Source organism: Pinus tabuliformis, chromosome 1_2 (genome assembly GCF_031772625.1).
Source record: "Pinus tabuliformis cultivar Carrire ecotype Pingquan chromosome 1_2, CPIR1, whole genome shotgun sequence".
In the NCBI taxonomy this organism is placed as follows: domain Eukaryota; kingdom Viridiplantae; phylum Streptophyta; class Pinopsida; order Pinales; family Pinaceae; genus Pinus; species Pinus tabuliformis.
The window spans coordinates 593,506,633-593,521,474 of NC_142298.1; the positions used below are offsets into that span (position 1 = coordinate 593,506,633).

General features: G+C 40.1%; 1 protein-coding gene across 1 annotated transcript in view; it reads right to left on the reverse strand.

The window, feature by feature from the left end:
* Positions 1–14,627, reverse strand: part of LOC149207044 (protein HHL1, chloroplastic-like) — a 119,925-nt gene extending 105,298 nt beyond the window's left edge. The window contains exons 1-2 of the mRNA XM_089395655.1: positions 14,204–14,627; positions 13,960–14,097 (exon numbers count right to left, since the gene is read on the reverse strand). Of these exons, the coding sequence (XP_089251781.1) occupies positions 13,960–14,097; positions 14,204–14,482 (417 nt within the window). The 5' untranslated portion in view covers positions 14,483–14,627. The remainder of the gene's footprint in view (positions 1–13,959; positions 14,098–14,203) is intronic.
* Between the last annotated feature and the right edge of the window lie 215 nt (positions 14,628–14,842).

The following is a 14,842-nucleotide window of genomic DNA, read 5'->3' on the forward strand; positions in this document are numbered from 1 at the left end:
AATCATCCCAACGAAAAGTGCGAAAATCTGATAAGAGATACTAATCCAATCCAAGTGATAATGATCAAAATGAATCATCTCACTTCTATTTATACAATCACTAATGAGTTCGATTTGCCTAATTTGGCCTAATTGAACCCCAAATAATAAAATAATGTGCGATAATAACATCCCTTGGTGACAAGCCCACCAAGATAGCTCAATAACATAACAATAAGCCTCTCAGGAGGATTGAATGATCAATAAAGTGAGTCGTTGGGTCTTTGAGGAGGCCTAATGAAGTCTTGAGTGTGCCATGATGCAAGAATAGACCTTGTTGCACCCATTTTTTACAATCCCAAGGAAGCAGTTGTGAAATTTTTTTTCAAAAGATCTAGATCATCAACCAGCAATTCTTTGAATCATTGTAAACCCATTCTAAAAAATTGTAATGTAAATGATGCTAGTAAGACCGTGTATGTATGTAACAACCTAGGTACGCCTATTATATGGGCAATGAATTTCATTCTAGGAGGTTTTCGTCTCACTGATTATCTGTGTTTCTAAACACGGATGATCGGCAAAGTTTTTCTCTCCATCTTCGCCCCAAAGCTAAGGTGGAATTTATTGTCGAAGTCTTAGGTGAGTCCCACTGTTTTAGTCGAAACTTTTGTAAAAGTGATTTGGGAATAATTTAAGTTATTTGGCTAAATTATTTTATTACAGATCACTTGGTTTACTAGATCATATTGTCACAGAATTGGGTATGTATTTTGAGAGTCGATAACGAACGCGTACCCCCCTTTACAGGTTGAATTTGTAAAATCTTATGTAAAAAATATTTTAGTGCATGGTCCCTCATACTTAAACACCATGTCTAAAATATTTGAGGGTTGAAAAATAATTAATTGCCTCATCTGTCAATTAATTAATTTTTTTGGCAAAATTAAAATTAAATCCTAAGCCAGAAAATTAATTAATTTGAGTCAAAAAATTAAAATGTTAAAGAAATTAAATTCTCCAAGTGGAAAAACTCGTGGGTCCAAAAGAAATTAATTTTTGGAGTTCCCCCACCAAGGGAATATTGAATGTTTTAAGAAAAATTGGACCCTTAAACCTTGGTGGTTAAGTCAAAGTCAATTTTTTGAAGAAATTAGCCCAAAATAATTATTTTAAGCTAATAAAAAATGGTTTTAATGAGAAAATCGAAAATTCCTCAAAAATAAATATTTTCGACGGCAAAGATTAAAAGATCATCAAAGATTTATCGACAGTCAAAATTATTTTAACGGGGATCAAGCCAACTAACCATTATTTTCTACTTGGAGGAATTTCTCTATAAATAAAAGGCATTTTGTTTCTATTTTTATCTAGATCTTGGGCTCTGCTCTGATGTAACTTTGTAAAAGCTGGTGTAAAGTCGTTCCTGTTGGGAACGTTTTGATAATCATAATAAAATACTTTGGGGTGGAGTTCATGGTGTTTTTGTCTGTGAAAATTCTATTACTGCAACATCTGATTTACTTTTCCTACTTATTCTTCAATAAGTTATTTATGAAATTCCTTCAATAAACATTAAAATAAATTATGCTGCAGATATCACACCGTAATACAGAAACAAACACATGAACAAGAATCAACACATTGACACAAATATTTTGGACAATAGTCCCCGGAAAAACCCAATGTGGGAAAACCGGTGCAACAAGGGAGGATTTTATTATTCAACAATTCTTCAGTACAACAGGGTGCCAAACTGGCTTACCCACAGAGAGAAAAATTCTCCAACATTTTTCCTAGTCCCAACGTCAGCTTGGCTGACCTCTGTGTGGCTCTAAAACACTCTGCCTCAGCCCTAGGCCTCTCTGCGTCACCCACGCAGGCCCTCTAGTGACTGCGCAGTCTCCTGCTGCCTCTGCGTCTGCCTCAAATGCCCTGCAACTGCCTCTCCTGCCTCAGTGCTAGTCTCCAGTGGTTGATCCCTTCTTTCTATTCCGTACTCGCTGCCTCTTGACTGCTCACCAGACCACTAGTTCAAATTTCTTAGCTAACCCCACTCCAAAAATTGAACTGACTGGTCTCCCTCAGTGCGTCCTCCAAGTGTCCCTCAAGCCTCCTCTTATACTTTTCTCGTTGACAAATCAACAGCCAAGATTAAGGCCCTAATCAACGGCTAAGATTAACTCTGGCTTGATCCATGAATTTTGGACCCCTTCTAACCCAACTTTATATTAATTCACATTAATATTTTATTTTGACTTCATTAATAATATTAGTTATTTTAATATCTCCCAAACTGTTTAGAATCTACCCAAACCATTTCTGGGTATTGGAGATCTCAAGTGCTTTAGTCTCTCCACAAATTTTCATGGCTAGATCACATCCGATGCTACCCCAAATCAACACTCCCTCTTAACGAGTATTGTGCTCTAGTAATACTCCTCACTGAGTATCACCCTGATCATTCGACATCGGTCCCTATGCTGATGCTAAGCCTCCCTGCCCAACATCCTATACACTGTTGCATCCTGTATTTTTGCCCATGGCTCTGCTACTGCCACTGTTGCATCTGTGCGACAACTCCCTCTGCATCCGTGCTGCTACTGGGCCTTTTTCCCAACACTGCATCCACACTACAAATCCCTCTGCATCTGTGTTGTTATCACTCCCATTCATGCTACTGAAACGAGTTCTTTACCATCCCCATCTTTTCCCTGAAGTAGTCCAACTTTGTCCCTCCAAGGGCCTTAGTGGGGATGCCCACCACCTGTTCTCCTGTAGGAGTGTAGCTCAACTATACAGCTCCTCGTTGGACACAGTCCTTGACAAAGTGACACTGAATATCAATATGCTTCGACCTATCATGAAACACTGGATTCTCAGAGAGCTTGATGCAACTCTAATTATCGCACATGATCCTGGTCGCCTCCATATTCCTTTTGAATAGGTTCACAAGCAGTTTTCTAAGCCATATGGCCTCACACGAAGCTGTGCTTGCCACCATATATTCTGCCTCAGATGAGCTCAAAGCCATGGACTTTTGTTTCCTACTGCACCAGGAGGTCATTCCTAATCCAACGTTGAAACAGTACCCAGAGGTACTTTTCCGATCCACTGAACTTTTTGCCCAATCTGCATCAGTAAATCCACTCAATCTGATATCCTTACTCCTGGTGTACAAGAGTCCATAATCATTTGTTCCTTGTAAATACCTGAGAACATGTTTGGCTACTGCCCTCACCCTCTTTGGTTCCACCATGAACTGACTGAGGTTGTTGACAGCTAGCAAATGTCTGGCCCGGTACTGACCAGATACATCAGGGACCCTAAGAGTTGCCTGTATAAGGTGGGATCAACATCCTTGCCTTCTGATGCATCAATCTTCTTCCAGTTGGTGATCATTGGAGTAGCCACGGGTCTACAGTCCTCCATCCTGAATCTCTTCAGGATTTTTGTAGCATATCTCCCTTGCCCAAGGAAGATCTCTCCCTTTTGCTGCCAAACTTCCAACCCTGGGAAATAATGCATTCGTCCCAAATCTTTCATATCGAATTTTGTGGCTAGATTCTTCTTGCAGTCCCCGATGAGCCTGGATGATCCTGTCAAAAAGAGATCATCTACATACAATACTAAGATTAGCGGCTCATTCTCTACAACCAGATAGTAGAGATTTGGATCTGCGTCACTCTTGACAAATCCCACCTTCTGCAAGTAGCCATCGATTCGACCGTACCATGCTCTAGGTGCTTGTTTCAGCCCATATAAGGCTTTCTTCAACCTGCATAATGAGACTTCTTCTCATGTGTCTCAAAGCCCTCTAATTGTTCAGTGTATATCTCTTCTTCTATTACCCCGTTCAGAAAATCCGTTTTGACATCCATCTGATGAATCTCCCATCCCATCTGAGCTGCAAGAGATATCACGGTCCTAATAGACGTATACCTAGCTACCGGGGCGAAGGTCTCCTCGTAGTCAATTCCTTCCTTTTGAGCATACCCCTTAGCCACAAACCTGGCCTTGTATTTCTCAACACTGTCGTCTGCAACGTATTTGATCTTGTAGATCCATCTCAAACCTACCACTGATCTGTCTTGAGGCCTTGGCACTACCTCCCAGACATCGTTCACCATTATGGAGTTGTACTCCTCTACCATCACGTCTAGCCAAACCTGATGTTGAGTTGCCTCCTTGAAACTGGCAAGCTCCCCATCCTGAGCTACTAATGCCTGATATCTATCTCGCTGTTTTCGCTCCCTCTTATTGTTTCTTGGCACACCGATGAAGTCCTCTGCATCTCGCAGAATCTGACGAAGTTCCCTGCTAGTTCTTCCTCTGCCAGTAGGTGCTTCTGTTAGCTCCTCCTCCTCATCCTGAGAATCTTCCTGACCTAAGGAAGAATTTTTTACTTCCGTTGGTTGAAGAGGTTTAACCAGCAGCTCCTCTTTTGACTGCTCCTCGGAAGGCATCTCACGAGATTTTCTGAAAGCCCTATCCTCCATGAACTTTACATCTTGTCGAACTACTACCTTCCTGCTCCCTGGAAGATAGATTCTATATGCCTTAGCGTTATTGCTATATCCCACCAGATATCCCTTTTCCGCAGTTTGATCCAGCTTCTTCCTCTTTTCCTCTGGTATGTAGCAATATGTTAAACTCCCAAATATCCTGAAATGACTGACTTCAGGTGTCTTCCCTGTAAAAACTTTCTCTAGAGTAATCTTGCCCAATGCCCGATGAGGAGTCCTGTTCTGAACATAGACTATTGTGTTGCATGCTTCCGCCCACAGGAATTTCGACATATCCTGATCATACATCATGGCCCTAGCTGCTTCTACAATAGTCCTGTTCTTTCTTTCTGCTACTCCATTCTGCTCCGGATTGTAGGGAGTTGTCCACTCTCTTCTGATGCCCTCCTTAGCACAAAAATCAGTGAAGTCCTTATCGACATACTCTCCACCATTATCTGAGCGCAAAACTTTTATTTTCTTCCCAATCAAATTCTCCACCAGAGCCTTGACCTCTTTGAATCAACAAAAAACCTCGTCCTTGGTTTTCAGAAAATAAATCCAAGTTTTCCTTGAGTGGCCATCAATGAAGGTAAAGAAATACTCGACACCACTGAGAGCTTTGACGAACATAGGTCCGCAGATATCTTAGTGTATCAATCCTAGTACACTCTTGGCCCCGTGTTTGCTCCTAGGAAATGTTGCTTTGGCATACTTTCCTAGAGCACATCCGCTACATGCATCCTCTCGTTCCGTACTCAGATCCGAAACTTCTATTACAGTGCTCCTGAGAATTCTCAGAGCTCCATGGTGCAAATGACCCATTCTTTTGTGCCATAGTTCATTCAAGTCCTTGTCTCCATGAATGTCTATTAGTGCCATTGGTGATTCTAGTTGTAATCTATACAACTTGTTACTTTTGATCTCGATCTACACTTTCTTTTTCCAACTCGGGTGTTTGACATATACCTTCTCCTTGATGAAGTAGACGTCATAGCCCTTGCCTTGAAGTTGCGACATGGAAAGTAAGTTCATCCCCAATCTTGGTACATGCAGCACATTTGTAGCACGGAACCGTTCTCCCGATTCTATTTGAAAAACTATGGTACCCTTCCCTACTGGAGTACACTTTGCCTTGTTCCCCATGGTGATCTGAAAGTTCATCTTCTCTTCTCGATATTCTGAGAAACATTCCCTGATTCCCGTCATATGCCACGAGGCTCCACTGTCTATATACCACACTTCTGATGATGCAAAACTAGTCATACAAGCCACTTCTTCTTCCAGCCTGGAAGCCAACATAGAGAAATCGAAGTCTCTTTCTCTTGTGCAATATTTTGAAAATCTGTGCTGAGTCCCCTGACATGGATGTCTCTGCATCGTGGTCTCAACCCATAACTGATTTTCCCTTCCTGTCTCTAATTACTCCCTCTGATACCATGTGAAAATTCTATCATTGCAACATCTGATTTACTTTTCCTACTTATTCTTCAATAAGTTATTTATGAAATTCCTTCAATAAACATTAAAATAAATTCTACTACAGATATCACACCGTAATACAGAAACAAACACATGAACAAGAATCAACACATTGACACAAATATTTTGGAAAATAGTCCTTGGAAAAACCCAATGAGGGAAAACCGGTGCAGCAAGGGAGGATTTATTATTCAGCGATTCTTCAGTACAACAAGGTGCCAAACTAGCTTACCCACATAGAGAAAAATTCTCCAGCACTTCTTCTAGTCCCAACGTCAACTTGGCTGACCTCTACATGGCTCTCAGACACTCTGCGCTAGCCCCTGCTTGACTATGTCAGCCCTGGGCCTCTCTATGTCACCCACGCAGGCCCTCTAGTGACTGCGCAGTCTCCTGCTGCCTATACGTCTGCCTGAAATGCCCTGCGTTTGCCTCTCCTGCCTCAACGCTGGTCTCCAGTGGCTGATCCCTTCTCTTTGTTCTGTACTTGCTGCCTCCTAATTTCTCACCAGACCACTAGTTTGAATTTCTTAGCTAACCCCGCTCCATAAATTGATCTAACTAGTCTCCCTCAGTGTGTCCTCCAAGTGTCTCTCAAGCCTCCTCTTATACTTTTCTCGTTGACAAATCAATGGTCGAGATTAAGTCCCTAATCAACGGCTAAGATTAACTCTGGCTTGATCGATGACTTTTGGACCCTTCTAACACAGTTTTATATTAATTCACATTAATATTTTATTTTCCCTAAGTTTAGACTTAGGGACTTCATTAAAAATATTAATTATTTTAATATCTCCCAAACTGTTTAGAATCTGCCTAAACCATTTCTGGGTATTGGAGATCTCAAGTGCTTAAGCCTCTCCACCAATTTTTGTGGCTAGAGCACATCCGATGCTACCCCAAATCAACATTGTCTCACTGATTTGTGGTATGTGCTAGGTGTTGTCGCTTAGATTGTACAAGCACTGCGACAACGACTCAGGTCGGGGGCTGTCGCTCTGATCCCCGACCTCTCCGTACTAGCTATCTCCAAATAACAGGCTATGGGGGGTAGTCCCTATGGAAATGTGAAGGCGAAGGACAAGTTGGTATCCAACAAGTCCGGGAGACAGTTTAGTGGCCTAGCTACTTGATTAAATTTAGCAAGATCTTAGGGATTAGATTAGATTCAAATATGAGACCAGAGCCTTCTGGAGTCAAAAACCCTTGCTTATTAATAAAATTAAGACCAAATGAGAACGTCTTGATGAACCACGTTGACGCTTGAAGTGTACTTCATGAACTTAGCTGCATGATCAGCTGCTGCAGATGGATAACCATCAAATTGTGGTAAACCTTTCAAATAATTACAATCGAGTTTATTAAGATATACAGGAACCCATGCAATGTCCAAAGTCGGGTATGATTTTTCCTAATCCCATGGGGCCATTGCTTTGAGTCTTGCATATCAACCATGAGAGGAGTCGCCAAGGTGAATTTAAAATGCGTTAAGAGATGCTTGCTTCACCCTCAAACATTGAAATTGGAGTTCAATGAAGAACAAGGGCTTCGTTCTTCCAATCGAGTCGCCATATAAGGATTTATCTTGTCGTTAGAAAAAATACCTCTCAAAATGGGGAGAAGTTAAGATGCTTCAATCTAGGAGAAGGTAGACTCGCTTCCTCCCCAGCAACCGCACCAAAAATGTTGCCGCAAAATATAGCAAGCCTTGGAGAGGGAAACCCTACAAGCATAAACTAGACCAAGAGTCACCATAGCCAAAACCCCCTACTCTTTACGGACTTTCACCAATGGGAGGAGTCCCAGTAGGAAAGAGATCACTTCTGTCAGGTATTCTAAGGTTAATATGTAAGGTGACCTCGTTAGGAGCTCTTCAAGAAAGCGCTTAAGTTGAAGCAAGGCAAAACTAGGGTTTCCTTCCTAGGCAAACAACAAGGGAAAGAAAGTTTATGGATGAAATTAAAGTGGATGCCCACCAAAAGGATAGATTTTGTGGAAAATACTATCCCCTTGATGTTTAGGCTCTTCAACTACCAAAACTCTACTTGCCTAGGGATTCACACCAAGCCCTAGTTTCCTAGCTTGGCCTTGAAAGGGCCAAATTAGGAAAGAGAAATATGGATAAAAATAGAGTATGATCACCAACTAATTGGACTAGTCCCTTGTCCCTTAGGAGAACTGACTCTAGGACTAAATACATTAGCCAAAAATGATTCTAAGGAGGCCGAAATTTGATGCCCTAGCAATTAATTTTCAAGCATTTACCTATGCAATGGAAAAATGGATTTTCGTGGGAGAGCTTCTAGGAGTTCACTACTAAGACAATTCATTACATGTTATGTATGAGTAATGCATACAATATTCATCTAGATAGAAATTCAATTAATCTTCAACAAATTAGGGCACCATTTAGCATAACCTAGAACCATTAATTCCATACATTAGACATTAAAAATAAATATTCAACAATTAAGTGCACTTACAAGACAACATGCAAGATTTCCATCCATTGTACCAAAGAATATCCAAGATTAGTTCCAAATATCAAAATGCATCCAAGATATCCAATTCATCCACAAGAGAACAAGTTTGAATTCCTCTAATGAGGCAAAAAATCCAAGAGGTGTGATGATGATAAGTAACAATGACATGTTTCTCTACTTATGTGAGACATACAAATGCCTAATTAGCCTACAAGCCCCTAAAAATCATAAAGTAATGTGTGCCAACATGTAAGGTCACAAGCCGACCTTATAGCTTTTGACAATAAAATTAAATCTCCACATGTCCAAGCCGAAATGTTGGCATCATGCTAGCGTATGCTTCTTTAGGGCTCCAAGTGCCATGATGAGTGTAGAGGCCCTCTGAAATCATGTTGTAGGGGTTGATCCCCTAGATCTCTTCTATGGACCCCAGTTTTGGGCTTAGGGCACAAAAATGGGTCTCATGTTTCGGTGGTCACTATGCATGTCTCTGCTCCAACGTTGAGGGCTCTATAGATGGTGTTAGCCCTCCCATGTCTCACTATATGAGACAAACCTCATCTAGGCCCTGGATCAACTACATGACCTTGTAGTACTACTAAGCCGGGTGGGGGCATGTTGGTCTAGCTGCATCATCCCATAAATGACATAGGGTAAAGTGCAGGAAATCTGTGGGTGTTGAAGGTGCCCATGGATACAGATGATGCTCTACAACTGCCCGGTGTCTCATGGCTCTTAACGCATCACCTGTGGATGTCAATATGTCCCTCTAGAGGACCTAGACCCCAATTAAGTTGCCCAGACCTATAAATGGAACCACATGTCAATTACATGCAATATCCAGTGTTGCAACTTTCACCATTAGGTACACTAATCATTATTGCATCTAAGTGAACCAAGCTTGAAAGAAATGATAAAATTAACACTTCATATAAGGTTTCTCCTCCAAAATTGGGGCCTTAGTCACGTAATGGTGTTACCTCCCTAAGTAGGAGTAGTTAACAGATGATCCTATTAGGTGTTCTCAACCTTCAAGGGGAAGTGACATGTCCTTGGTCCACCCCTCAATCAATAGGTTCCATGTGAATAATGATGGAATGGAGGAAAAAAGGCTTCATGGCCAAGTTCCATGGTCATAGGGATTGGCTTTGATGGAGTACCTCATCTTGGGTGTATAGATGAGAGGAGGGAGCAATCGTGGATGCATGAGTTACCTAGGCCTTTTTTTTCCACCACTATAAATGCCTTTTACTTTTTCTCGATTCTTCTTTGTATTATTACTCACAACTCAAGGAATGAGAGCTTGCTTTGTATGATGTATAGCAATTATTACTCCCTTTAGGATGGGAAAGTTCCTAACCCATCAAGGGTTGGGACATGCAAGGGTCCCTTGTCTTCTATGAGATAGGACAATATTGGCCCAGGAACTGGGTGATGGCCATATGAGTGAGGTAGAGCTCATGCTCGGCTTTTGCCCACGTGCTAATTTGTAAGTCTCAGCCATCTTTTGCATTTTTATTTTCCTTTGTTTATCTTGTGGCCATAATATGTTCTTTTTGTTTCTTCTAGTTGCATCAACCTCCTAGGGTGCATTTCCAAGCCCTACCCAGGTATGAGGATGTGTGGGTGCCAAGTCCCAGAGAACCAATGGTCAATTGAACCCAAAGAATGGAGGTGGAATAATGGATTTTAATGTAAGATGGAAAGTGGTAAGTATGGAATAAGGAAATATGCGATTACGTTATCTCAATCATGGCTTCCCAAGTAGTGCCCCTTCTATACCCATTGGGCCATTAGGGGAGGTCCCACTGGACTAGAATTTAAATTAACTCCCCATTTAAGGAAAAGGAACAAGATCACGACCAAGACCCTTCTTTCTTCCAAGTTACCCCATAATCCATGCCAAAATGCCCAAATACAAACAAGCATAAGCACCCGATTGCAAAATTAATAAAGTACCTTCTGATCAGAAGCCCACCTTCCAACATGTGCTCTTGGCAAATGGGTGAGGAAACATTTAACTGATATAGGTGGCGGAGATATGGATGGCACATCACATCAGCTACTCAATGGCTATCAGGGGTTTTTGGTTGTTGGTTGTCGGTTGGAAGAGATGAATTGGAGAAAAAAATTTCCTAGTGGTCACCCACTTTTGGTGGGTAACAAGGAAGCATTCACTGGTGTGTGAAGCCAAAGGTGATCCACTTACATATTTTTGGTTGTCTAGTGTACATACATATACCAGAAGAGAAGAGGACCAAGATGGAGTCCTCTAGCATAAAGGGTGTGTTTGTGGGATACAACGAAGCTTTGAAGGCTTATAAGAATTTTGTTCCGACACAACAAATGACTCTAGCGAGTCGGGATGAGAATTTCAAGGAGGGCCTTGCATTCAGGAAGTCACATGAGACCCTACTAGTGACAGAGTACGAGGAGTAGGAAGCCTCGAAGGTTGAGTCTAGATCAGCAGCTTCTACTTCAAGAAGTCAACCTTCAGATGAGGAGGAGGAGAGATCAACTCCTAGTTCTGTTAAGAGACCTCTACGGTTCATGCAAACACTAAGAGATGTCCAAGAGCATGTAGAGGATCCTAGGAGTGCAGTCAAGGAGAGCAAACCTCCGAAGAAGTTTTTGAACTACATGTCACTAATAAGTAGCGTCATTGAAGAAGCAGCAGACCAATAGGTTTGAAGGAATTCCATGGTGGAGGATGATGTGTGGAACATTGTGCCAAGACTAAAGGGAAAGCCAGTTTCAAGTGGCTCTTCAAGAAGTTCCTTCCTTGCTAAGAGGGAGTGTTGATGTTTGTAACATCAAATAGAAACTTTCACACAAGTCTACCGTCGGACGTGTGGAAGTCATCCATTAGGGGAATTTTGAGGTCAAAAATGGGCCTCAAAAATGAAAAATGCACTAACAAAATCAACTTTAAAAGAACCAATAGGATTTAAGATGATGATATCATCCCCGAGGATAAATATTTTTGGAGAGAAAAAAAGAACAGTGTTTTTTAATCATATTTTTTATTTGTCTCCATATGGGTTTACTCAAAATTTCAAGTGTTTACCCACTACATACTTTTGAGTAGAACCATACTGAAAAATAAAAAATAAAAAAATAAAAGATAAAATTGAAAATACATTTAAAAAAATAGGTGAGAAACATGTTTTTTCATGTATTTTGTTTTTTCCTCGGTGTGGGTCTACTCAAAAGTATGTAAAATGAGTACTCATTGAATGCATAATCTAATTTCGCATCCAATGAATGGCCACACTTGAAATTTAAGTAAACCTATTAGTAGATAACTCAAAAATACAATTATAAAATTAGTTTTATGTTTTTCCTTAAAAAATTCATAGCTCTTACTTTATTATTTTTACTATTATTTTATTATTTTTCTTAAGAGGCCTAATTAGACCTCAAAATTCCCCTAATGCAAAAAGGTCTTTTCTATTTTGTGATTCACTTTAATTAAAGTTAATTATTAAATTGAAGAGTATTTTATTAATGAGTTGATTAATGTCTACTAAAATATAAAGTATTTACATTAGTGATTTAGATATAATCTCCACTGTCAATGGAATTAATATCAACTGTGAATCTCATTGAGAGATTGGAGATATGGAGACTTGGTCATCAACTCAATGTTATAAAAGAAAGACAAAGTGAAGGGAAAGACACAAAGAGTGTGATTCACAGAGAGTGTTAGAAAAACACAAGTGAGAGAGTGATAGAGGATTTTCACAAGGAGGAAATAGTATGGGTAGCAAAAGAAGATTAACCCTGCTGTCAGAAATTGAAGGGGCCATACATAGTAGGTGTAGAAGCAACTTTAGGAGGCCATACAACCCAGCAAAAGAGAAGGGCAGATGTACAAATTTCTAGGACTGATTTCAACAGCAGGAGGGTTTTTGCAGCAGGTTTTGGCAGTGTCGTACAGGTTATACGGGGCACCAAAACAGCCAGGTTTTGCTATGATTTCTTCTTGTTTTCTCAATGGGCTATTTTCCTAGTTTGGGAGTCCTTGTAAGTTTGGAGTAATTTTAATGAGAAGCTGATATTTGAAGGGAAGAAATTTCTATGTATTTTGGAGATTGGTTTCTTGTAGCTTCTGCTGATTTTTTATTCTAGCTAAATTTCCAACAAGTGTATTCTATTATATAAGCTTAATAAATTTTTCAATAAATAAATCATAAGGTATTTATTTACTTGGATTGTTGGAGTAAAGATTTTAAGAAAAACAAGTGTTGTGTTATAAATCCATATTCCCAAGGAATATGAAATCACCAATTTGAAAGCAAAATGAGATTAAACTAGCTCTCAAAAATTTAAGGGGGCGTTCATAGTAGGTGCAAAGGCAACTTTAGGATGTCGTATAACCCAGCAAAAGTGAAGGACCGCTGTAAAAAATTCTGGGACAGATTTCAACAGCAGCGGAAGGGTTTTTACAGCAAGTTTTGGCAAGGTCATACAAGCTAGCTGCATGGTGCATCAGAACAACCAAGATTTGCTGTAATTTTTTCTTGTTTTCTCAGTGGGCTATTTTCCCATTTCCATTGCAAATTTATGTTTAATCAATCACAAAAGGGCTATAAATAATGCAATACCCATTACAACTGCAAATTTACTAGTCCACAATTGCAATTATTTTGAAAGAAAGAAACAAGTTTCGGGCAACAATTTTCTAAGAAAAAGAAGGAATTTGGTCACAGTCTTGTCAAAGTAAATACAGTTTGGCAGAGTTCTGAATCGTGATTTTATTGCACCTCATGTGAGTTCCAGAAGACAATTTTCCTGTGTATAACGTCTACAAAGTAAATTCCCAACAGTCATGTCAAACACTTCTGGTTCATATTCTTTCAAACATATATATATTCCATAAATGTATTTAGAAACTTTTTGAACTGCAACACATTACTCATAAATATGATACTGGCCCTAGCCCAATGGGTTAGCTCAGCCAGTTGTTGCCAATGCTGCTGGGCTTTTGGTTAGTTCCGTGCCAGTAGGTGCCCAGTTCAAATCCATTTGTGTACTCAGACAGGTTTACTAGGGATGCCATAAAAACAAATATGATACTAGACAACTCATCTAAACCTGGGTTTGATATCCAACCAACTTGAGACATCAGCCATCTGTATGAACTCAGATATGCATAATCACTTCGTAACCTTGAGATGCATATTGAACCCGGGTTTAAATGGGTCTGCTCTAGTGTCCATATTGAAGGCAACCAATGAACCATCTAGATTCAAGGAGTCACTATACTGGCATGCGAATAGTTGATGAATCACGCCCCTCCTCGCCCCAACAACAGCAAGGCTGTGCGCCAAGTTTTCCACGTTATGTTTGATGTTTCATCAGACTTACAGGAAACTTCATGAATCACAGGAAGGAGAAAAAAAGTGCGTGATAGAACATGTTGGTGCTTGAAAATTAGCTACTAAGCAATAAAGCCTTATTGGATGCATTTTGAGGCATGCAATAATAAATGAGCAAAAGCCTTTTACCTTGTATACCACTGCAGCTATATTTCTAGTGAGAGCGCCCTCGTACAAGAATTTTCCAACGGGAGTATCCTTGCCTGCAACCATGATCTTGGCTGTGGTGCCCCCACTTATAATGTTGAGGGGATACCATCTGGGAACCTGCCCAAATTCAAAATTTCAAACATGAATCTCCATATCTTCCCAAACCAAACAACCCACAAACTTGTTTGGCAGTGGAAGTGATGAATTGGGACACAGGACTCACATTCTTTGTTCTGATGAAGACCACGAACCTCGGATTGTCATCTTCGGCCTTGGGCAAAGAGGGTGGAGGCCGCTGCTTGTACAGTTTCTCTTGCATGTTCTTCTTTCCCTTTGCCTCCACAATCACCAAGCCTCCTCTCCTTATGTTTTTCCTTGACCACAAAGCATTTGTTCTTCTGCTGGGCATTAGCGGTAAACGAGTGAGGAATTTGGTATAACTTGCTGAAGTTTGAACTTTAGAGAACCCACCTAAGGCGGTCAGAGCAATTCCAGACTCCATTTCTATGAATCGTAGAGACAGCTTGATTCAAATTTTTGTAATATCAGTGCTGTATTTTGTACCGAGAATCCGGGTGTTCGGGAACGATATGTCCACGTATGTACTTTGTTTGGATAATGCAGGGGTTGTATAATATGGGCCAGTCATCTCGGTTTACAGTCACAAATTTAGAAAGAATGAATTATAGTGTGAGAGATATGTATTATTCTGAATTAAAATATTATTACTATAATTTTCTTAAAAGGAAAAATTTTATCAGGGCAAGTTAACGAAAATGTGTATTTGTTTTATTTCTTATCAATAAAAGTGGGTTATTGTTTTTTGTTTTATATAAATCTGTATTATTGTTTTTATTCTTTT